The sequence below is a fragment of the Hermetia illucens genome, chromosome 1, assembly GCF_905115235.1.
Source record: "Hermetia illucens chromosome 1, iHerIll2.2.curated.20191125, whole genome shotgun sequence".
NCBI lineage: Eukaryota > Metazoa > Arthropoda > Insecta > Diptera > Stratiomyidae > Hermetia > Hermetia illucens.
Window position 1 is genome coordinate 119970540 of NC_051849.1, and position 26052 is coordinate 119996591.

A 26052-nucleotide genomic window follows, 5' to 3' on the forward strand; every position below is an offset into this window, starting at 1 on the left:
GTAACTGGCAGAGCGAACTGAACGTGGATGGCGGCTTTAAGAATATTACGAACACTTCTGTACAAATATCCTTCTCCAACTCAATTTAAGCTATATTTTTTAATTCGTTTGCAGTCACAAAAGTATCGTATTAACCTCTTTCAGAATATGCTCTACTCTTACTTGGAATTTGAAAACTTTTTTATAACATTTTACAACGTCTGGAACAGACAATTTTTCCAGTGTTTCCGACATTTTTTTCGAAAAAACTTGAATACTGCATTGAAATTATGAAGTTGTTGCAAATGAAATAGCCGTTTTGGTACTCAATTTTGAAACGACTGTAAAGCTTATAAAAATTTATTTATTTAATCAAAATAGGTGCCAGTTGATTCAAAACATTTCTCCCAACGAGATTCACGAGCATTTATGCCAGTTTCGTAGAAGTCCAACTGTCGGGTGTTGATAAATTCTTCGAAGGCAATTTTGACAGCCTCTTCGTTCCTAATTTGTTTTCCGCCAAAAAATGATCCAAATGCTTAAAAAACTGGTAGTCGCCGGACCTTCGGCCAAGGTCCGGTGTATTCTCCTATCTTTATTCTTCTTCGTGTTTGTGTTTGACCAGTGCGATCTGATGTTGTTGGTTGATTCGTCTTCGGTGCTGACGTTGCGACCATATATTTTGTCTTGCCTTCATAGATGTGCAGCCCAAGATCTCGCGCCGCCTGCTCGATCTGGATGAAGACAGTTTCTACATCTCGGGTGGTTCTTTCCATGATGTCGATATCGTCAGCATAGGCCAGTAGTTGGGTGGACTTGAAGAGGATCGTACTTCTTGCATTCACCTCAGCATCACGGATCACTTTCTCGAGGGCCAGGTTAAAGAGGACGCATGATAGCGCATCCCCTTGTCGTAGACCGTTCTTGATGTCGAATGGTCTTGAGAGTGATCCTGCTGCTTTTATCTGGCCTCGCACATTGGTCAGGGTCAGCCTAGTCAGTCTTATTAATTTCGTCGGGATACCGAATTCTCCAATGGCCGTGTACAGTTTTACCCTGGCTATGCTATCATAGGCGGCTTTAAAGTCGATGAACAGATGGTGCAACTGTTGTCCATATTCCAGCAGTTTTTCCATCGCTTCCCGCAGAGAGAAAATCTGATCTGTTGGTGATTTGCCTGGAGTGAAGCCTCTTTGGTATGGGCTAATGATGTTCTGGGCGTATGGGGCTATTCGGTCTAGCAAGATAGTGGAGAATATCTTATAGCTGGTACCCAGCAACGTGATACCTCTATAATTGCTGCACTGTGTGATATCTCTTTTTATGTATGAGACAGATAATGCCTCGTTGCCAATCGTCAGGCATTGATTCGCTGTCCCATACCTTGAGCACAAGTTAATGAACCACTTGGTGTAACTGGTCGCCTCCATATTTAACCAATTCGGCTGTAATTCCATCGGCTCCTGGCGACTTATGATTTTTTAGCCGATGAATTGCACGGACTATTTCTCCTAAACTTGGTGGTGGCAGTATTTGTCCGTCGTCTTCAGTTGGCGGGACCTCCAACTCGCCGATGTTCTGGTTGTTCAGTAGCTCATCAAAGTACTCAACCCATCGCTCTAATATGCCCATTCTGTCGGAAATCAGAATTCCCTCTTTATCTCGGCAGGATGAGCATCGAGGTGTATAAGGCTTCATCCTGCTGACTTGTTGGTAAAACTTCCGCGCCTGGTGCGGTTGCTCCCTGTACTTTTCTAGTTCACAGACTTGTTGGTTCTCCCAGGCTTCCTTTTTCCGTCTGTGAAGTCGCTTCTCCGTTCGACGGAGTTCGTGATAAGTCTCTGCGCGTGCCCGCGTTCTTTGAGAATGCAACATTACTCGGTATGCGGCATTCTTCCGTTCCGTTGCCAGCTTACATTCATCGTCAAACCAGTCGTTGCGACTCCTTTTGCGGCTGGGGCCAAGTATATTTGTGGCCGTATCCATGATAACGTTCTTCAGGTGGTTGTGAAGATCATTAGTTGATGCTTCATCTCCAGTCCTCTGTTGACGGCGGTTATTGCGGCATCCATTTCCCTCTTGTAGGTGTCGCGGAGGGTTGTGTTGTGGATGGCTTCAGTGTTCACTCTCATCTGATTGTCAGAAGGGATTCTAGGTGGTATTGTTATTCGAGCTCGGAGCACCATGCCAACGAGATAGTGATAGTCTATATTGGCCCCCCTATATGTTCTGACATTCATCAAGGCTAAGAGGTAGCGGCGTTCGATCAACACGTGGTCAATTTGGTTGAAAGTGGTCCCGTCTGGAGAGGCCCACGTATGTTTGTGGACCGCTTTCCGCGCAAACCAGGTACTTCCAACAACCATTTCGTGTGACTCTGCTAATTGAATAGTCCGCAGTCCGTTATCATTTGTTTTTTCGTGTAAGCTATGGGAGCCAACGTATCGCCTGAATACGGGCTCCTTCCCTACTTGGCTGTTAAAATCCCCAAGTATGATTTTGATATCATATGTGGGACAGGCTTCGAGGGTTCTTTCTACTGCCTCGTAGGAGGTATCCTTCTCCGACTCTGCAGTCTCCTCTGTAGGGGCGTGAACTTTTATGAGGCTTATATTTCTAAACTTGCCCCGCAAGCGCAGAGTGCATAGCCGTTCGCTTATGTTTTCAAAGCCGATAACAGCAGGTTTCATTTTTTGGCTGACTAAGAAACCTACTCCGAGCACATGGTTTACTTGATGGCCACTATAATATATGGTGTAGCGGCTCTTCTCCAGGAAACCGGTCCCTGTCCAACGCATCTCCTGTACCGCTGTTACATCAGCCCTATATTGGGACAGGGTATCGGCTAGCTGCTCATCAGCTTCATCTCTGTACACGGAGCGCACGTTCCATGAGAAAATGCGCAAATCGTTTGTCCGTTGTCGTTGCCGGGTCCGTCGTTTTAAAGTCCGTCCTGTCCGAGGCTCCTGTTGTGGCTTCGTAACAAGTTGTTTTCCGTGTAGGGTTGTCAGCCCTACCCAACCCCCAACCTGGAAGACCAGTTGGTACAATTTGTCCCGTTTTTAGGCGCGGGAGACTTCATCCTTTTCCGTCTGCAGCTTTTCGTTAAGAAAGAGCTCCCAGCGGTCACCACGTGGAGGTGGAGATAGGGTTTGGTAGTAGAGCTGTTGATGTTGGTTCAGCAGGCATTTCCCAGGTTTTATGCTCCATTGTGGTGGTTTGATACACCAAAATCCCAACTAACTTCACTTGATTGCCAAAACGGCCATTTCATATGCAACAACCTAATACAACTCCTCCAAACTTGCAGCTAATAATGAGATATATTATTTCCAAGAAGAAGGTAATGTTATATTGAAATTCTGCTAATTCGTTAGTACCTTCGATTATTGGTTTGGCGTGTCCCTAATTCTTGTTGTAACGATTTTTCGTAAAGTGGCATAAAACCGTTTTATGTTATATGCATGTTATATGTTATCTAGCAAAATATATTTATTAACTATATAATTAATTATATAATTATATAAAATATATTTATTAATTATATAATTAATTAATTAACATATAAATTTTGAGGGAAAAACTTATAATTTGATACAAATAAAGTGAACGAAAATAAAATCCAGGTACCATCGTAGGAAAAATATATGTGCTCGGAAAGGGGGTGTTTTTGCAAGAACGTTACATACAATGCAAAAATAATCAACAAAGAAGGATTAACTGAAACCGTTGCTGAGGGCCAAGACCATAAGAAATTTTACTTTTGTATGCAAAATTGAAATCCGGACAGTGCCCAAAAATCGTAATAATGCCATTAAAAACTCAAACAAGTCGGGAAATCGGAAGCTGGACGCTGCAGGTATGAAACGTTTTGTATAGTTCTTATATAAAGGCATTTGAGTGTGCATTTGTCCCATTAGTACGTAGCACGTAGTATATGCATACGTCATGTGATATTGATTTTGACATGAGCTATTATAACTTTATTAGTAATAGTGCGATTTCCACCAAACTTGGTACGATCATGTTTTATGTTATAACCTAAATAACGGCAACGGAGGTTCTGCAGCCAATTACTAAAAATTATAGTAATATACTATTATTAACTTTATTTGAACAGATATTGGTATGGATGGTATTTTGGTCGCCCGGGCACCATAGAGTGGCAACCTTACGATTTTCTTCAGATTTGGATAGTTTCGACCCCCCGCACTCCCCAGCTTTCCAACAAATGTAAGAACTAAAACTTCGGAAAGTACTAATCGAGACATTTCATTTGATGCCTCACATGGATATATTTGGTGAAAAAAAATGTACAGCCCCCTTTTGCATGTATGGAGACCTCCCCTTAAATTCGACGTAAAAGGATTTAACGCACTGTATACGTAAGCTTTTACAGTTCCCACTTTTCCACCGAATTTGATGTAAATCGCTACAACAGTCTCCGAGAAAAATACGTGCGACGGACAAACGGAGAGACGGACAGACAGCAAACCGATTTTAATAAAGTTTTGTTTTACACAAAAGGCTTTGTTTTACACAAAAGGTTTTGTTTTACACAAAACCCTAAAAATGATTAGTTACTAGATTGGACCAAACGTTGGATATACTCGGCTAGAACTTCTCTCCATTATTTGAGAAGACGTTCCACCAAGTATTTTTTTTCGAAATGGGACCTTAGCGAAGTCGACTGTCGCAGGTTCTGGGTAGTATTGCACTCCGAGGATTGTGGAGAGGTTTGGAGTAGCTTCGGACAATTGAACACTACCCATATCTGCATATCTTAAGTTCTTGACAGACAAACACCCAATTTCTCTGATCAGATTTTTTTTAAATATCAGATTCAGATTTGTTTAAAATATCAATGTACATATTCACATCTGTATTCCCCTCCACGAATACCACATTATCCACACCGTCCATCCCGTAACAGCCACCGTGGGAGAGCACTTCCCACTTTATTGTCATTTACAGACTTTTCGGTTCTAGTTTTGCATTAGAATTTCTCGACGCTTTTCCTTTCCATTTCAGGAGATACAGTAAATTTAGACTATTCGGCAAAGAGTACATCACTGCAAAGTGTTTGATCTTCAAAAAGGTAGTTCTAGCAAACTCAATTCACTTTACTTGATTGACTTTATTAACATAGGTTTTATTCCTTGCGATACATGAAATGACTAGGGAGGTGCTATGATAGGACGGCTGTTACGGAGCGGACGGCGTGAGGAATGTGGCAATCGAGGAGGAGAAGATGGATGTGATTATGTACATTGATATTTTAAACTTGAAAAGCACGCATATGGTAGTGTTCAGTTGTCCGAGGCTACTCAAAACCTCTCCGACATCCTCGGAGTGCAATATTATTGAGAACCGGCAGGATTATATATGTCGACGATAGGCTTCGCGAAGGTCCCATTTCGAACAAAAAATACTTGATGGGGAAAATTTCCAGCCGAATATATCGAACGGCTGGTCAAATCCATGCCACTGGCCAATGAAGGATGTACATGATGCTAAAACTCTCCATACTGCTTATTAACTGGCTATTTTAAGGTTTTGTGTAAACCCAAAATTTTATTAGAGTCTAGTCAATGTTTGTCTGCCTGTTTTTCTGTTTGTCTGTCACACCCGATTTATTCGGAAACAGCTAGACCGATTGTCATGAAAATTTGTAAGAGCCTGTGATCTGTTGTTAAGTGGCGCCATTTTGTGCTAAGCTTATGGGGGGCTCACCATACATGTGAATGAAGGGTGCACATTTTTTTTTCATAAAATATGACCACGTGGGGTATCAAGTGAAAGGGCTCAATTAGTACTTTTTGGAACTGGTTTCAAATTTGATATCGGGTGAAACATAGGGGAGCCAAAGCTCAAAATATGACCATCAAAAAGTGTAACAGGTCTCGTTCTCAGAACCTATCCAAACGAAAAATCTAAAAAAATCACAGTGGTACATCTCTACGAAATCTAGGTCTCAAAGTACATCCGGTTCCGATATCCGCACAAATAAAGTTGACAATGGTATATTAGCATATTTGAGAAATTTAGCCGAAAACCCCCCTTACGTTCTTGCGAGAAGTAAAAAATTGCATTTCTGTAAAAGACGACATGAGGCACAATTTGTTTCAAGAAAATCCAACAATTATCAACAAAGTTATAGAGGGTGAAACTTTGCCATTTGCTGTGAATTTCGTGCATTTCACAAAGTGCATGACGTCATCATCCCGTATCAATTCGTCAATACCACAACAAAGTCAGCTGATATGAATGGGGGGTCATAAATATTTTATTTCAAGTTTTTGGGTCATATATATCAACATCAATTACTCCAGACAGACATGTGTGTATGTAGGTATATATCCGTGCTAATGAAGTTTGCGAGTAGTTAATGCACACGGATATATTTGTACATTAAACCAGCGGTATTCAATATATGTACGTACTATATATGTACATATGTGTACTTTCGTCCATGAAGTAAACCGTAAATATAGGTACGATCAATTTATATACGTTAATGAATATGTACAGTATTCGGTTTGTTTGTTTAGGGTGAGGATAATATCTATGGCTGTAATATGTACGCATATCTTGTAGTTTGGAAAAATAAGAACAAATATGTTGGATTTGCAGCTATATACGGATGAAAAAATACGCCGAGAAGTCTCTTACATATTTTGAGATAAACAGAAAAACCTTTATACCCCAAGCGCGAGCTTCCGGTATTCCGACTTGTTTGAGTTATTCATATGTTTATTTCGATTTTTTGGTGCTGTTCCGATTTCAATTTTGCATACGAAAGTTGAGTTTCTTTTTCTGTCTTTCATCCCCACTAAAAGCGTTATTTTACGACTACCCAGTTTCCCAAACATGCGCTGTTATTAACTTTATTTAAGCAAATATCGGTATGGAGGTCTAGCTGGCCTATAGCGGCAGTTTTTCAATTTTTTCAGATTTTCCGGTTGAATAGCTTCTAAAAATCACTTTCTAGCCAACGAAACCCTATTGAGCCGGATTTTGTCCACAAGCTGACGGTCATGGTATCGCTCGTAGATTTCGTCGTTAAGTAGGCTACGGAATCGTTCATCCTCATGTAGGGACGAGGATTCTTCTCTAGAACGCGGCCAAGAGTTCGCAATTTTTCTTGCTAAGAACCCAAGTCTCCGAGGAATGAATACATGAGGATTGGCAAGATCATCGTCTTATGCAGTAAGACCTTTGACTCTATGGTGAGACGTTTCAAACGGAACAGTTTTTATAAGCTGAAATAGGCTCTCATCATCGTAGCTGTTATCGGATGCGATTTTCGACCCTAGATAGGAGAAATTATCAACGGTCTCAAAGTTGCAGTCTCCTATCTTTATTCTACTCGTTTGACCAGGGGTTTGATGTTACTAGTTGGTTGATTTTCGGTCCTGACGTTGCGACCATATATTTTGTCTTACCTTCATTGATGTGCAGCCCACGCTGCTCGATCTGGATGAAGGCAGATCTGATGGTCTCGGGTCGTTCTTCCCATGATGTCGATATCGTCAGCCTAGGCTAGTAATTGTGTGGAAGATTGTACCCCTTGCGTTTACCTCGGCATCACAGATCACTTTCTTCAGGGCCAGGTTAAAGAGGACGCACGATAGACCATTGTTGATGTGAGAGTGATCCTGCTGCTTTCATCTGTCCTCGCACATTGGTCGGAGTCAGTCTAGTGAGTCTTATCAATTTCGTCGGGATACCGAATTCTGTCATTGCCGTGTACAGTATCACCCTAACTATGTTGTCATATGCGGTTTTAAAGTCGATGACTGATATCCATATTCCAACAGTTTTTCCATCGCTTGTCGCAGAGAGAGAAGCTGATCTGTTACTGATTTGCCTAGAGTGAAGCCTCTTTGGTATGGGCCGATGATGTTTTGAGCGCTAGGAAGATAGAGGAGAATATCTTGTAGATCGTACTCAGCAACGTGATACCTCTATAATTGCTGCACTGTGTGATATTTCCCTTTGTATGAATAAGACAAATAATGTCTCTCTGCCAGTCGTCAGGCATTGTTTCGCTGTCCCATACCTTGAACACAAGTTGATGAACCACTTGGTGTAATTGGTCACCTCCATATTTAACTAATTCGGCTGTAATTCCATTGGCTCCTGGCGAGTTACGATTTTTAAACCGTCGTTTTCAGTTGGCGGGACCTCCAACTCGGCGATCTTCTGGTTGTTTAGTAGTTCATCAAAGTACTCAACCCATCGCTCCAATATGCCCATTATGTCGGAAATCAGATTTCCCTCTTTGTCTCGGCAGGATGAGCATCGAGGTGTCCTGCTGACTTTTTGGTAAAATTTCCGCGCCTGGTGCGGTTGCTCTTTTCGAGTTCACAGACTTTTTGGATCCCCCAGGCTTTCTTTTTCCGTCTGTGAAGTCGCTTCTTCGCCCACCGGAGTTCGCGATAGGTAGCTGTGCGTGCCCGCGTTCTTTGAGGATGCAACATTACTCGGTATGCAGCATTCTTCCGTTCCGTGGCTAGTTTACATTCATCGTCAAACCAGCTGTTCCGACTCTTTTTGCGGTTGGGGCCAAGTATGTTTGTGGCCGTGTTTATGATAACGTTCTTCAGCTGATTGTGAAGATCATTTGTTGATGCTTCATCTCCAGGTTTACGACCCGTAGTACTGTAGGTATGTACTGGGACCGACAATCGCCATACTGCATACGGCAAGCCGCGTACAGTATACACTATTAGTATTATACAGTAAGCTCATGCCTTCTAGTTTACAGGTTTCTCTTTCACCTATAGGCTAAAGGTGAAACAACTGCACTACCAACTCGGTTGTGCATCAGGTTATGAGGATGCACTTATAATAAATCCATACATCAAAATATATCCCATGCTAATATCTGCTTTTGTTGAGTGCAAGAGTGTTTATGCAAAAATCTTTAAGATGATTGCTCTGGTATTAGCAGAGAATACAAGAGATGTACGAGAGTACGAATCCTTAAGATAGGTACACTAGCAAATAAATGATTTATATTATAGAAACAAAGGGTAATAACCACTAGCAATTGTTTATTAATTTCGTTTTCCCAATATACAAAATTGTTGCTTTTTTTACTGTTAGCTAAACAAATTACAAATACTTGGAAAAAGCTAAACTGAATCAAGTTACCATTTTAAATTGTAGACAAATATTCATATGGTTCACATGGGAGGCCACATGTATACTAATACGTATTCAACATCATCTGTAAACTCTTCAAAAGAATAGAGAAATAAAAAAACACTCCTGGCCTGGGAGATCTGCTCCAAAAAGGCTGGCCTTAAAGGGAAGACCTATTTTTTGGCTTGGTACTATAGGTGGGTTACCTGGTCCCACCTACTTTAAACATTTGATGATGCAGGGTGAAGGTGGCCGACTTCCTGAAGCATATCATTTTACGAAGAGTATGGTGCATTTTGCCCAATATGATTATTTTACAGTAGAGCGGAAATAGTCCTGATGACCTGAACGTTCTGGAATGGAGAGGGCTGATAATCTATTTTTTGAACAGGTTGAATGAACCTAATAACAGTATATTACTAATGAAGTTCTTGTGCAAAAACAACAAAACAACAAACAAATACATATTCTTAGAATTAAAAACTTCTAAGAAGTAAACCGCATTGAGGGCCAATGTAGCAGAGAGACTCGATGTAAACCAGAAACTTGTCAGCGGAGAAAGATATGTTGACGGATAATTGTACGGTGCTGGAAAAACAGAAAGAATTAAAAAATGATGGCCCATATTATTATTTACCCTGTGACACTTAAACTCTTAGACGCTTGTTGTGAAAGCCGACTAAAAGGGATAAAAATTTGCGGGCCAGCAACTGTAAATTTTGAACTTTACTACGGGTAGAGACAGACCGCAAGGCTACGACCTTTGGCTATCGAAAATGAACTATGTTTGGCTTCTGGAATGTGCGCACGCTCCTAATCGAAATAAAATGGTAGGAGCCACGATAGTACTCCTGTCCCTCTTATGGCAATGTGCTTCGGTACTCTCGAAAGACAAGTGGTAGTAGTCGTGAATCCGGTGTCAGATTATTACTGACGATTATCGCAAGGCGCCCTCTCTTCTCCAAGGAGCTGGTTTACGACAGAGTTCTGACTGGAAATTTCGGGTTAAGGAGCGTCACAATTGTGCAATGCTATGCACTAACGAAGACTTCTGACATAGTGGAGAAGGATTGTTTCTATGAATAATCACACAGTTCAGAGCAGGCTTCCTGAGGGTGACATTATGACTATGATAAGTGATGTGAATGCCAAGGTGAACTCTGAAAACAACTTGCTCGGAAATGTGATGGAGAAACACAGCCTTGGCGGCATAAAGATAATGGTGGGTGGATTTCTACAGTTTCTCCCGCCTTGTCGTTGGCGGCGCATTATTCCAGCACAGAGATTGCCATAAGGTCAGTTGGGTTTCAACTGTCCAACACCGTGCGAGTAATCAAATTCCTTACTTCGTTTACTTGTTGCGATCGTTATTTCTCGCAGGGTTGGAGAATTTCGACCAACTAAGTTCAACACCGACCACTTGCGCGACAGTGAGAGGGCTATCTTGCTGACCGAGGATTAAGTAACTCGCCTGAGAATGTAGATGAGCATTGCCCGCCATTAAAAATGCTGTCGGGTGCTATGCAGGTCGTTGGCCATGTCGCGAAGAAGTGTCACAATATCTGGTATGGTTAATTGCGGAATTATGGAAACGGGTCGATGAACGGAAGGTATTGAAGGCTCTATTGACCGCTGCGAATGATGGCGGGCATGATGCGCTGGATGCCGTGCAAAATCCGAGCAAGTTCAGCGTAGTATGCACTCTGACAGAGTTATTTATCGTTGCCCCTGCAGTTTCTGCAGATCTGTTACTTCCAATTGTACACACATCCTGGAAATCCTAGTGAATGAAAGAAGGGCATGGTCGTTAAGATTCCAAAGAGGGGCACTCAGTTTGACTGCGATAACTGCGTACTCCTTGTCGTGGCAAAGATAATAGCTCAAAATAACCCTGGAATGCATGAAGTAGTATCTCTAAACATTGATCGATAGAGAGCAGACTGGTTTTCGCTCCGAAGCCTCCTGCCTTGGCCACATCAACGCCCCTCGGAAGATTGGAGTGTGTGGAGTTTTCGTTTCACCAGCTGTACGTCGATTTCGATGAGGCTCTCGACAGTGTGAACGGGGAATGAATCTACCGTGCTCTACGCAATAGGGGCACTCTGGAAGAACCAATAGTAATTGTAAGAACGACATATGATGGCACAAAATGTCACGTGTTACATTGAGACAATATCTCCAAGGATTTTGAGGTTCAAAGCGGAGCCCGCCAGGGTTGCAGCCTGTCATCGATAATACTTAAATTATCACTATTGTTGGTGGCATTTTTCATACAGCTTTGTCCAGAGGACGTGGAGGGATTCAATGGATTATGACATCTTTCCTCAAATACCTGAACTATGCAGACGACACACTTAGGTCGATATTTTGACTCATATATTTATATAGAAATTATTACTTATGTATATTTATTACCATGTATTTCCAACCAAAAAAAAAGAAAAATTAACACCTAAAAATAAATTAAAAAGGTGACTACAAGCGATTATAATATATATTAATATAGAGGCTGGTAGCAACATTTTGAGTGTTTCAAAGCATCTTGATTTGGTCCTTTGCTTTGTTTAATTGATGTTTGAATACCTGAACTTAATCAAAATGTATTGTGTATATCAAGATTGCATTCTTTCCTGGAGAAATGTGTCGCTCGGTATAAACGAAAGTGTTTTTTCTAGTTTTTGCTGCGCCTTTTAACAATTGTCCTATACAAGATACTTTCAATTATAGTCCTGGTAAAATTTATTGGAAGACATACATGTGGATTGACATATATCCAGTCATTGAAGCCGAAAATAGGGTGCGATTTCCGAATTCTTTCATTCAAGACCGATTGACATAAAATTTGGGGTGGAGGTACAGGGTGGCACATGAAACAATATTCGCCTCCCTCCCGCAGAGGTGTAGCACTTCCCTCCGCAGGTAACGCAAAACCAGTATTTTTTTGTTGGAAATTGATCTAAAGCTCTTTTAAACTGCTTGAAAAGGCATTTCAAATCCAGTAAGATAGAAGTTAGTGAAATAAATAATAACGGAGCTATGATCAAAATGATGTAATTACCTAAATTTCTATTATAAAAAAATCAATAAAAAAAATCTGGTTTTCTCATACCACTTACCACCACTTACAATTGAAAGTAAGTCGAATCTTTGTATTGTATTTAACCCCTTGCAATAAATTCTGAAAATTTGTTGAATACAGAGTGAGTAGTTTCGAAAAAAAATGTGATTGCCCTGCTTTCTGGGCAAGTATCTATGATCTTCATACAATCATTGAGTCGATGAAAGAATTTATTGGTGTTTCTAATAAATTCATATTGTCGGTTATTTACAACCTAAGCAGTTGTATTTTTGACCGGAATGTGATGAATTTGGCGAACCGATGAAAGGTGCAGAAGTCCACAAACCTTTTAGCGTTATTATTACGGCCAGTAAGATTATGTTTCCCCACCACATACTCGTTCGTCTCAGTTTTTGCACTACGCTTCCGCAAAGTCTACTGTCAAAATCTTGGTTATAACCCTATTGGAGATCAAGAGAATATATCTTCCAGAAGCTCTTGAAGCGAGCTTAATATTTCGTTAGCTTTGAGTCAGTCTTAATATTGGTCAACAAATTTCAATTTCTTTCAGTTACCTTTTTCGACAAGCAAAGGACATTTTGAATAAATGCTTAATCTCGGTCTTAATGAAAAGTCATTATTTCAGCGGGTGTTTCCTACCTCGAATTAATAATGATTGTTTAACCCAGCAGTTGCAATTTGTATTCTATTATCTGGTGCTCTTAGATATTCCTTCTTCCTTTCTCAAACAGGCAGTTAGTATTATAAATTATCCTGTTGTCGCCCTATAGGAAATGTCAATCGTTTTTGTTTGCGTCTGCTGACATCTGGTTTATACCTTCTTTCTTCATCTTTAGCATTTGTGCCGTTCAATAGCGGATTCGGCTGTCTTGGCCGAATCTTAGCAAGTGAGTTATTATCAACTCGAAGTATGTATGCAACACGCTTTCAGATTGAACCTGAATGAACACAATTTTTGACTATCGACTCCAATGAAAGTGCGTAGAACTGAACGGTTTAAGCATCTTGGATCAAAAGTATTGTGTTGTGACCCAATGTCACGGTCATCCGCTGGTGTTGCCTTAGCGAAGCCTTGACGTGGAAACAGCTTCACGTGAGTTGCTCGGAACCTGTGGTCCACTCTCCCAAAAGAGCTCTAGAGCCGTACCTCTGGCCTGCGGAGAATCATAGGAACCGGCTGCTCGTAAACTTTTTTCCGTATACGCAGAGGAGCTCAAAAACTGTACCTCACCTTATGTACGGGTTTGTGAAATGTGCTTTACGGTTTTATGTAAGATTGCTTTTAAGTGCGGTTTTGTAGTTATATTATGTACCCTACAGTATCAACGAATGGTGAATTTCCTTATGAAATTGTTGCACGTATCAACGCTACTTTGATTCCACAGCTGGCGTTCTTTGTAATTGATGTGTCAACGAACGTTTTAAATGCGAAATTTCCCTCAGTGCAACTGGCCTTGTCTCCCTCTATAGTTCTGAGTGTTGACCGAGTAAGACAATGAACGGCACCTTATGGTAATGGGGGCAATGCCGTAACACGCTATGACCACACCTGAAATGAAGATATCCGCGATTAATATGGAGTTGTAACGATTCTGGAAACATTGCGAAAGAGGCCCTTTCAGTAGCATTGATACATATTTCTAGTTACTCGGTACTCATTTGCGAAACTTGATACGTTAAATGGTAAGTTGAAAGCGTCTCGAACTAATCCAAACCAGGCCTTTGGGAGAGCAAAATGGCGCAACCAATTAACCAGCAAAATATCATCTGCACCGAAGAGTGCGTAGATTGTCGGATGTCAACTGTCTATGTTCTGTGAAAGTGTCCATAGCTCCAGCAAAAAAGACTGATGAGAAGGCGCTTCCTTCGTGAACACCGACGGAGACACAAAGCGGTTTAAAATTTACTCTTCAGATCGCGGCAATTTAGTCCAACTATTCCGCGATGCATAACAGATGAATTTGTATGGCATTTCTCTAGATTTAGGAATACAATGTCGAGAGGATTAGGCTTCACGTGGAATTTCTCCATGAGTAACAGTGCAGTGTGTATGATATCAGTGGTTATGCAGTTCTTGATAAACGTGTTTGAACGTTGTTGAACGACTGTCAAGAATGCGTCCAAAAATCTTCATTGTATGGGATAGGAACTGGATCATCATTCTGTTGGATTACCTTTCTTCTTACATATTGTCGTCCTTTCTTGCAAGCCAGACGGTATTCTGCCCTCCTTAATAACGTAATTGAAGAACTCACTGAACCAGAATATTCGGCGCCAATTTTTTTTCAGGTGCCGCTACTTTTCCCGATTTTATTCTTTTCATTAACTCCTCAACTTCTGTATCATTGGCCGACGGGATTGCTGCAGTGTGGCGTGAAGGACGTTACATATTGTAAGTTAAGTAAACTCTAGCAGGATTTAATTCGAAATCTCAACTTTATCAACTGCTGACTATTTATACTACTTACTCACTTAGGTGGGTAAAAAAAAATTAAAAAATTTTGAACATAGTTAATAAACTGAATCATTTAAATTACTCGTTATGTAGCGTTAATTTGTGTAAACTATTAATACGATTACGAGTGAATATCAAAACAGCATTGTTTTTTTATTTCATTTATCGCTCCCCATACATGTGAATGGAGGGTGAAAATTTGTTTTCATAAAATGTGGCCATCAAATGAAAGGGCTCAATTAGCACTTTTCGAAACTGATTTCAAATTTGATATCAGGTGGAACATAGGGTATGTGATTTTTTTAGATTTTTCGTTTGGATAGGTTCTGAGAACGAGACCTGTTACACTTTTTGATGGTCATATTTTGAGCTTTCACTCCCCTATGTTCATCAAATATCAAATTTGATATCAGGTGGAACATAGGGGAGTGAAAGCTCAAAATATGACCATCAAAAAGTGTAACAGGTCTCGTTCTCAGAACCTATCCAAACGAAAAATCTAAAAAAATCACAGTGATACATCTCTACGAAATCTAGGTCTCAAAGTACATCCGGTTCCGATGTCTGCATAAGTTCCCTTAAATTCATGCATTGCATTTGTATAAAGGACGACATAAGGCACAATTCGGTCAAACTTGAAGAAAATCCAACTATTATGGACAAAATTATAGAGGGTGAAACTTTGCCTTTTGGTGTGAATTTCGTGCGTTCACACAACGTTTATGACGTCATCATCCCGTATCACTTCGTCAATACCAGAACAAAGTCAGCTGATATGAATGGGGGGTAACAAAAAAACATCGTCATTCGCAAATCCCGGATGTCTGGAGTTCTTTATTAAGACAGGCATAGAACGGGTACCAGTTGTTGCGCCGTTGATGATGATGATTCAATATATGTACGTACTATATATGTACATATGTATACTTTCGTGCATGTAGTAAACCGGAAATATAGGGATCAATTTATGTACGTGCATGGATATGTACAGTATTCGGTAATAGGTAGTTTAGGGTGAGAATAATATCTATGTCTGTAATATGTACGTATATCTTGTAGTTTAGAAAAATATGAACGAATATGTTGGATTTGCAGCTATGTACAGATGGAAAAAGAAGAAGTTTCTCACATATTTTAAGATGAACACAAAACCTTTATGCCCGGAGCGCGAGCTTCCGGTATCCCGACTTGTTTTTATTTTCATTTGTTTTACACAAAATCTTAAAAAAGTCGGTTAGGCCCATTCTTATCGAAAGACATTGTGACCGTGCTTATTTAAAAATAAAAAGTAAAGTTGTTCCTTAAGTTTGTGATTTGTTTTATTTTATCTACTCAGATACGCATTGCCGTAGCTTCCTTCATCAGTGAGTTTTGAAGATGAAGACGAAGATGTTCCCACATTTATACGCCTTCTTAATCCTAATATTATGTAATTAAATATTCTAACAAGTCTATCTAGAAATTAATTTGAAAAGCGGGGAATGAGCGTTTACTAGATTGGTATTCAAGTGGGTTTGCGGAGTTTGCCTATCAATGAAAAAATGTTCGTTGTTGTCAAGCTGTGCATGCTTGGCCTCATTCAATATTTCCATCTCGTCCATTATGTGTCCTGTCTTTTACTATATGTTTTTGCCGCATGGGATTTAATATTTTGCTTGTTCTGGCCTCAGGTAGCTACTAGACAGCAACAATACTCACCCTTGTCGCCCCCCCCCCCCAAAATGAAATCAGAAAGGGTACGCACGATTTCAAATTGTTTCCCCTTTGAGCATGAGCGAGATACAACGAAAATCCGATCAGCTGTGTTTGACATACCGCCCGGACTTGCCAATGTATTGATGAGATCGGCAAGTTTTTGCCTATGGATAAGTGAATACGTGAAACTACTTTTTGCTAAATGTGTGAGCACGGCAGTTGTACCAGAATAGCAAAACCTCACCGATCACTCTCTCACCAATACGATTTGACGAAGATTATGCCTTGTCCTTGTTTAGTGTCTCTAATGTATGCCTGTGTGGAGTTGCCAAATCTCCCATCAGGCGCGTCCCTTCGTGCGGATAAGGGAATGCTCGGCGAATGTGTCATGGGCATGCACATGCACGCATCCGGAGATGTGCGTGTATGGGCATGCTTATGCGCAGGCCGGGTAGGTGGGAAGTAAATGCCCACCCGTGGATAAAAATTGGCTATGGGAAGGACACCCAGAAATTAAACCAAATATGGAAGAGGAGAAAAGTAGTCTTTTTACGGTGCAGGGCTTCGGAAACCCAGTGCCGGCGGTTTTTGGGAGTGAGCAAGCGGGCTCCCGGCCGTCGATATCCAACGACCGCAGTGCCTCAGTAGTGGGAAACTTGGCTACTGTGGCATCTAATGCTACAAGAGATAATGGTGGAGTGGAAATTAGGTCCACACCGGATCCCTTTAGGAGGAGTTCGAAGCTTGGGAGATCACCACCGAGAACAATGGTTCTTTTTGGTAGTCGAGATTCGTCGCGGGACTCTGAAAGAAATACGAATAGTCCCTTAATCGAGGTCATTCCTTGTGGCGCAAGGCGCGAAAGCAAACGGGAACATACCGGAATGGCGTTCGTTACACTCGGGGAAAGAATAAATGAACTGTGCGAGTTCATCAAGGAGAGGCGGAATATCCACCAAAATATTCGAGCCTTGATAAGAGCCATTAAATTGTCTTATATCAGGGTACTCGAAGAAAAGAATTCCCAAGCGTCAGTTGGCAAGGTCACAAGGGAAACGCAGGTGACGCCTCCCCGTGATAAAGCAGGCGGGAAGACAGGAAAACGGGCTAGAGACGGTACCAGCGAGCCTGTTGGACCACAGCAAGTCCCGAAGAAGAAAAAAGCCTCTTCACCAAAGAAGGCGGAGCCGGCGAGAGTACCCGCGAAAGTCGGTAATCTCACGATTGCAGCCACAACACCTACAAAAGTGGAAAAAACCAACGCCCGGAGGCCCGAACAATGGACTAAGGTGAGCAATAAGAGGCAAAGGGACAAAAAGAAGCTCCGCCCGGAAATAATAATTATTTCCAAGAAGGGAAATATGTCCTATGCCGACATCCTCCGAAAGGTGAAGTCAGACCCGCAATTGAAGGATTTGGGGGATAATGTGAGCCGTATTAGGCGACCACAGAAAGGGGATCTGATGCTGGAGTTAAATAAATCCGCCGACAAGTCGGCCGATAACTTCCGCGGGAAGGTGGAAAGTGTACTTGGAGAGGAAGCTGAGGTAAGAGCTCGGAAACAGGAGATAGTGGTTGAGTGCAAGGACCTAGATGAAGTCACCTCACGGGAGGACATCTGTGCTGCGCTAAAGCAGCAGTTCAACCTTGGCGATATAGACCAGAGTGCCATAAAAAGGATGAAGAAGGCATATGGTGGCACACAGACCGCTATTATTGGTTTGCCGGCGGAATCAGCTATTAAGTTGATTACCGCGGGCAAGGTAAGAGTAGGTTGGGTCGTGTGCAGGCTCAGGGAACAAATCTCTCTAAAGAGATGCTTCAGATGCCTCGATTTCGGCCATTTTGCGGCGGCATGCACTAGCCAGCATAATAGGTCGAGGAGTTGCAGGAAGTGTGGGGAAGAGGGCCATCTCATCAAAGATTGCACCCGAGATCCACGGTGTATGTTATGTAGTGGGAAAGAGGGCGTGGACGGCCGGCATATTGCGGGAAGCAGCAGATGTCCGGTATATAGGAGGGAGCTGAACCGCACAGGAAAATGAGATTGATACAAATCAATCTCAATCACTGTGAGGCAGCTCAGGACCTGCTCTCGCAAACCATTCGAGAGTCGAATGTCGATGTCGCGGTTATTTGCGAGCCGTACAGAAACTACGGTGGTGCGACTTGGGCGGTGGATGCGTCTGGTAACGCGGCAATCTGGGCGTGCGGAAGACAGGCCATTCAGGAAGTCATGGCCCCCCCGGCAGCCGGCTTTATAAGGACGAAGGTCAACGGTGTCCATATTTACAGCTGCTACGCTCCTCCTAGTGCAACCTTAGCACAATATGAGGAGATGTTAGACAGTCTGGTGTTGGATGCTAGAGACCGCAGCCCTAAAATCATTGCGGGCGATTTCAACGCGTGGGCCCTGGAGTGGGGAAGCCGATCGACGAACACCAGAGGTCAAATTCTGTTGGAGTCATTTGCGGAGCTGGACATCGTGCTGGCCAACGTTGGATGCGTGCCCACCTTTCGAGGAAGAGGGTCGGGTTCGATCGTTGACCTGACATTTGTTAGCACTTCACTGGTGAGGGGGATGGCTTGGCAAGTGAGTGAGCACTACACCCACAGTGACCACCAGGCCATCTTCCTCCACATTGGGAACCGGGGAAGCAGTCAACGACGCTCTGGAGGTGGAAAGGCTAAGGCCTTTGGCTGGTCTATCGGAGCTTTCGACGAGGAGACATTCCTGGCCGCATTGGAGGGAGCCCATGATCCGGATGGAACAGCGGTGGAAAGGGTCACACAGCTGTCTCAGCGTGTAACCGAAGCATGCGACGCTACGATGCCACGACGACGTTTGCACCACGGCAAGAGGCCAAACTACTGGTGGAACACGGAGATCGCTGCCCTGAGATCCTCTTGTCTCCGAGCGAGGAGACTTTCCCACAGGACAAGAGGAAGGTCAGAGCACCAGGAGCGTGAGGAGGAATACAGGGATATGCGAAGTAACCTTAAGAAGGCCATTCGGAGAAGCAAGCGGGAATGCTACCAGAAGCTCTGCATGGAGGCTAATACGAATCCGTGGGGTACAGCCTACCAAGTTGTAATGAAGAAGATCCGCGGGCGAAAATCACCTCAGGTGACATGCCCACGGCTCTTGTTGCAAATAATTGCAACTCTTTTCCCGCAGCAGGAGCAGGACGAAAGAGAACCCCAACTGGCAGCTCAGCAGGACGTCTTCTCGATCCCTGATGTTACCGAAGAGGAACTTTGGGAAATCTGCAGACGTATTGGGGACAGCAAGGCTCCGGGATTGGACGGAATTCCGAACAGGGCTCTGAAGGTGGCGGTCAAGGCCAGACCAAGGTGGTTCGCAAGCACATTCGAATCGTGCATGGCGGAAGGAGTGTTTCCCGCCCAATGGAAGAGGCAGAAACTCGTCTTGCTACCGAAGCCTCGAAAACCACCCGGCGTGCCCTCTTCATATCGCCCTATTTGTCTCTTAGACACCATGGGGAAGATGTTGGAGAGGGTGATATACAACAGGCTGCTCCCGTTCATCGAGCTTGCGGGTGGTCTTTCAGAGCGGCAATATGGGTTTCGGCGAGCCCATTCTACGGTCGATGCAGTAGCAAAGGTCGTGGAATTGGCTCGAAATGCGATGGCCATGGGCAAATGCTGTGCTCTGGTGACGCTGGACGTCAAAAATGCTTTTAACTCAGCCAACTGGGGCTGGATTAAGGGCGTTTTGGCCAAACTGGGTGTTCCTAGCTACTTGGCTCGGCTCATCGAAAGTTACTTTTCGGATAGACTTCTCTGGTACGAGACGGACGACGGGCCGAAGGAGTACATTGTGACAGCAGGTGTGCCTCAAGGTTCTGTATTGGGACCGCTGCTGTGGAACATAATGTACGACGGAGTGCTTGGCCTTCGCGTGCCGGAGGAGACAACGCTGATTGGTTTTGCGGACGACTTGGCGGTAGTTGCAATTGCAAAGCATCCCGAGGACGTGGAGCTTTATGCAAATGAAGCCATTCATACCATCAAGTCATGGTTACGAATGGTCAAGCTGGACCTGGCGGACGAAAAGACGGAGGCGGTCCTCATTACCAACCGTAGGAAGAACAACACGGTTACCATCCGGGTTGGTAATCGTGAGGTCGTCTCAAAATCGGTTGTCAAATACCTGGGGGTGATGTCGATGCCAAGCTGAGTTTCAAGGGACACTTGGACTATGCGCGAGAAAAGGCAGCAAATGCCAGCTCATCCCTTGCAAGGATGATGCCTAACGTGGGAGGGCCGAAGTATAGTCGCAGGCTACTCATCGCGGGAGTGGTGAGGTCGATCCTGCTATACGCGGCCCCTGTCTGGGCGGGAGCGTTGAACCACGCTGTCAACCGGAAGAAGATATGTTCGGCATACCGGCCAATTGCGCTAAGGGTGTGCAGCGCATTTAGGACAGCGTCGACGGAGGCAGTGTGTGTTATCGCAGGAATGATCCCTATAGATCTTCTAGCGAGCGAGGCACACTGGCTCTACGAAAAACGGAAGGCAAATCCAGCAGAGGTGAATGCGGATTTCCGAAAAGCCATCAGGAGAGAGTTGTGTGGCAAGTGGCAACAACGATGGGATAACTCCGACAAGGGCAGGTGGACCCATACATTGATCCCGTGTATCGAGAAATGGGTCAACCGAAAGCACGGAGAATTGAATTACCACCTGACACAATTCCTTACGGGACACGGTGGCTATAGGAAGTACTTGCATCGCTTCGAGTTGGACGAGTCTCCCAACTGTCCTGAATGCGGTGCTACATTCGAGGACCCGGAGCACGTTATGTTCCATTGTCCCAGATTTCTGCAGCAGAAAAGGAGGTTGAACAGCATCTTAGGGGCGGACATCGAGCCCTCCAACCTGGTGGAAGAGATGTTGAAGTCGGAGGAAAACTGGATGGCGGTAAATGAGGCAGTAGCCGTGGTGCAGACAAAACTCCTGGAGTTGGATCGAGCTCGGAAGGCGGCGCGACGGAGACGTAACATGGACGAGCTGGTATAGCGAACCAGAGCCTCCCCCGCGAAGTAATACTTCACGGTGGTCCCGCGGGGAGGGGCGGAAGAGTGGGGGTGGTTTTAGTGGGTGTGAATCCCACACACTGCTGCAACCTGGCGCAGCAGCGTCTTTCTAAGATTTCCACCTCCATCCATAAAAAAAAAAAAAATGTATTCAGATAAGCTTCTGCAACACATTCGCAAGTCGGGGCATTTTAGTGTGGGTACTGCCTATTAGATGTACTGTGATTCTGGCATTTGCTTAGTTTTGCTTCCTATTGCTCTCTAACTCGATCATGAAACAACTTTTTTGCTGGGTATATGTATCCCGCTCTTTTCTTTGTGTTGTTTTCTGTTCTCTCTGTCGTTATGGATGATCAGGATCGCTGTGCTGTGGACATCATGTTTCGGAGTTTATGTTGTGTGTGTGATGTGAAAGTATGCGTGCGAGTGAAAATAACAAAAATGAATAAACTATATTTAAATTATTAATAGTCGAAGCGAATCCCCTTGATTAGATCGTGTAATATGCTTACCTGTTTGATAATACATGATGCAAATACTGCCGATTTCTACGAGACAAACAATGCTTATGCCACCGTCCTCAATATCGCCTTAAACACAACGCACGGATGATATATGCTTCTTCTTTTTCTTCAGCCTTTGTCCCGTTCACAAGCGGGGTCGGATATATGCTTATGCCACAATATTACACCAGACACGAATTTAACTTACTATTCTAAAATCTATTTTCGCATTAGCGATACAAACAAGTCGGAAACCGGAAGCTTGGCACTTCAGGTATGAAAAGCTTACTTTGTTTCTTAGGTAAGTATATTTGAGTGCAAAACTATCTCATTTGTATGTAGCCCGTAATTAATATCTTTATTTAGAATGTCCAACTACTCAATTTAGTGTGATATTGATATTTAGTATTTTGGGAAAAATTAAATTTACACGGAAAAGACAAAAGAGACTACTGTAACTTTATCGGCAATAATATGATTTTGATCAAATTTGGGATATCATGCTGCATACTATTATATAATCTATACTGCTACAAATCTTTGCAACTCTAGGATAAACATACGGCCATTTTAATAAGGTTTTATTTTACAGACAAAACCTTAAAAATGCACTTGTTTCAGAAATTCCGCATGTGCAATTTCGAATGCAAAAAAATGTAAAAAGTTTCCTTCTACAATTTGATACTATGCAAGGTCGCGCTAGCTCGAACCCAGTGAAAAGGAAATGTGCCCACATGTTCGTCATCTGGGTCATGCTGTCTACTACTGACGTGCAACGTAATTGAATATTTGGTTAGATAAGTAAATATATGTGAGATGATGTTTACGGAAGTACAGGTAATGTGGATAGAATGATGTTATAAGAATAGAGTGTCGCGAGTTGATACTGTGGTCGAAAATAGTGTACGTGCATATTAATATTACAGACTAGCTGACCCGGCAGACTTCGTACTGCCTCAATCGATTTGTCAGCTCGAATGATAATATTGTGGCTATCAGATGGAATCCGATCCAATGCTATTTTAAACATGTTTACTAAATTGTTATTTTGATGAAGAAACATTTGTAATTCATGGACAATGGTTCTCTTCACTGTTGGATTGTGAGCACAGCGAACTTCCGCATATGAATTGCCCAAAAAATAAATTTGTAAAAATTGATAATCTGCATCAGGTACTGGTAACAGTGTCCCTAATAAGTGATAAATTTGTCCTAATTATTTCCGATACATACATTTTAGTACATATTGATTATTATAAAAAAATATTCTGGCATATAATACCTTGAAAGTGGGCATGGAATTGTCCTGTATAATATGTGTAGCGCCAAATGATGTCATCTGGAAACAGCTGTTATATTTCTGAATGTTGGCCAAGAAGTGCTTGGAATCATTTCCAATCCCAGAAACTAAAGATCGTAAAGGATCTGGTGGTGGGAGCAATTGTGGCAATTTTACTTTGCCTCCAGCACAACATAATCCAGTAGCTTCATGAGTGGATTTTAACGCCTTACAATATTTACAAATTATTTTCTTTACTTCAATTGTTACCGATTTGTCGGCACTATAATCAATTGCCGGATCATAGTGGAATGCAGCTCGTTCGAGAATAACAGGAGCATTCCGTCTGCGGATTCGATCAATTTCATTATGTCGTGATTGCTGTTGTTGTGTTTGATGTGCACGAACTCGATGCATTCTAAGCCTATCTACTTCATTATCACTCACTAAATAACGCAATTCTGACATATCAATACGACTATTTTCTTGATCTGTCTCTCTCTGGTCATCAGTACGGTTAGCACGTGAGGTAGCTCTTCGCACATTTGATTGACTGCGAAGTCAGATCGTCTTCTCCTCGGCATCGTAAGTTGTAAATAAGTGTGAGAAAATTTTTCGCTCACTTAGCAGTAAAGTGTCACAATCTCAAAATATCAAAAAAAAGCACATTTCCTGGAATGTCACTATCACAAAGGATCGCCAAAGTAAAGAAAGTTCTCGCGCACTCATAGATATCGTAACACAATATCGTAATACTTCTTTCCGTGTTCTAAAGTGCAAGAGGATGGATTGACATATTAATTGGTTGTCAAATCTAATGTCAAGTATTATCATTGCGTTCAGAAATTTAATTTGTAACAAAACTTATTGTCTAGGTCTAGGTAGTCTAGTTTGGTCTTAAAATATTTATGGAAATTCAGAGAAGGTTTAAACGGTGAGAAAGAAAAATACTAAAAACAGAAATTCTATTTTCCAATACAACATGTTCTGAGCTGTGAAACATTTGATGTCTTTTGTCTTTTTAGAAATAAAAGATTATCACTTGGTTGTAATATGAGGTCCAATGAACACAGTGAGTGATTGAACTTTATTGAATATCAATAAAGTTCAAATTGACTTTAAATTTTATTTAGAAAAAAACGTTTATATGGGAAGAAGAAAAGTGCTGTTTTTAGGGTTTCACCGGCAATTATTCGAATTTTTCTCACCTTTTTAAACCTTCCCTAGACCTCCACGAGCATTTCAAAACCAAGATAATATAAATCTGTTCAGCCATTCTCGGTTTCAGCGAGACTAACGAAAAGCAATTGATTTTTATATATAAGATAAAAGAGGATTGAGTTGATTGATTGTAAATTGGAAATATATGTTACGGATGTTTGGGAAGCGTAAGCGCAATACACTGTTGTTAACTGGCACTTGACTGTATATTCCCTGCTGGAGCCAACTACCTCAATGTCATTTTAGGTCAAGTTCGTCCGTATCTCGCTGAAGAATTCCTTGGAGTAGACGATACTCACTTTATACGCAAATTGACTTAGGTGTGGTTGTGCTATCAGTTCGTTTGATTATCTTAAATAAAAAGCATCTGGAGAACGTTTGATTTGCTCCACATGCTACTCTGAAATTTCACTGTAATATGCAAACACGTGTTATTAACAAGTTTGCAGTAAGTAAAGGTTGCCTCCTTCTTGACAAATTACTAATTCTCTATATACTACTTGCTATTTATAAATGGAATCGTGTACCCAACTATTCTTAAATAAAAATTTCACTAAACCTTTCCTACCTGAAGCCCCGAATTTTCGGTTTCCAGATTGTGGTACTCATAGTGTGAACTGCATGAAGTTGACTATTAGCGATATAGTACTTTCCAGAGCAAATTATTTGTTTAAATGGCTCTTGCAGAATAATACCCCCCACTTTTTAACTATGCACTAGTGACGCTGTCATTCACTCAATGTTCCTCACATAAGAAAACACAAATGCTTTCATACTTGAAGTGTTCAGCTTCCGGTTTCTCGGCATGTTTCTCTTTTTTCTGGTTTTTGCTAAAGGAAGTTTCATTTTGCATTCTACTAAAAACCTTACCGACTAAGAATCAGTAGTATCGATGGCAGAATGTACTTTTTGAAATTACCGACATTCTAGTTTTGTTTTTTTTTTCGTTTGTACATTTCTTTGTTACCTTTGTTTTTTCACTTTTAAAAAATATACAAATTAATGAATTGGTGACTAATGAAACGGAAATTACAATTAGTGTGGCAATTATAATATACATTTGATATTTATATTTCAGATTTTGCTCAACGACAAACTCATAACAGTGGCGGACATTATGGATAACGAGAAATTTGCATTGGAAAGTACGAGTGGGCAACAAATAACCACCATGAAGAAAAATTGTTCATGCTGACCTCGTTGCCAATCGTTGGGAAATAATTTTGTCTTCTACAGTTTTTATAGTTACACCAAATAAAATTATTTCATTTTAGATTATTTATACGTATTTTAGATTCAATTCAATGTCATATACGAATATTATAGATGAAGACATACTAGAATTAAAAGCCAAATTGGATGTTTTGTTATTTGTCAGTGTATATTTGCCAAACCTGTGGACTTTCTTCGGGAGCTGGAAGAAGTATGAATGTGAAATTATTATAACTTACAATATTCGCCGCTCCAAACGATGTCATTTGAAAGTATGTATTGTATTTCCGAATATTCGGAAAAGTAGAGATGGGCGAAACATCTTTGAAAAAAGTTATATTACAATATAATATTACAAACATCACCCTCCATTATAAAAAAAAACAGGCAACATTACCTATTATTATTTATCGCTAAAG

The 26052-nt window shown here is 41.9% G+C and overlaps 1 protein-coding gene across 8 annotated transcripts in view; it reads left to right on the top strand.

Moving 5' to 3' along the window:
- LOC119650945 (ras-related protein Rab-38) overlaps positions 1-25791 on the top strand; it is a 392470-nt gene extending 366679 nt beyond the window's left edge. For all 8 annotated transcript variants that reach the window (XM_038054220.1, XM_038054204.1, XM_038054212.1 and 5 more), the window contains one exon: positions 25500-25791. In XM_038054220.1, the coding sequence (XP_037910148.1) occupies positions 25500-25616 (117 nt within the window). In that variant the 3' untranslated portion in view covers positions 25617-25791. The remainder of the gene's footprint in view (positions 1-25499) is intronic.
- Positions 25792-26052: the final 261 nt, after the last annotated feature.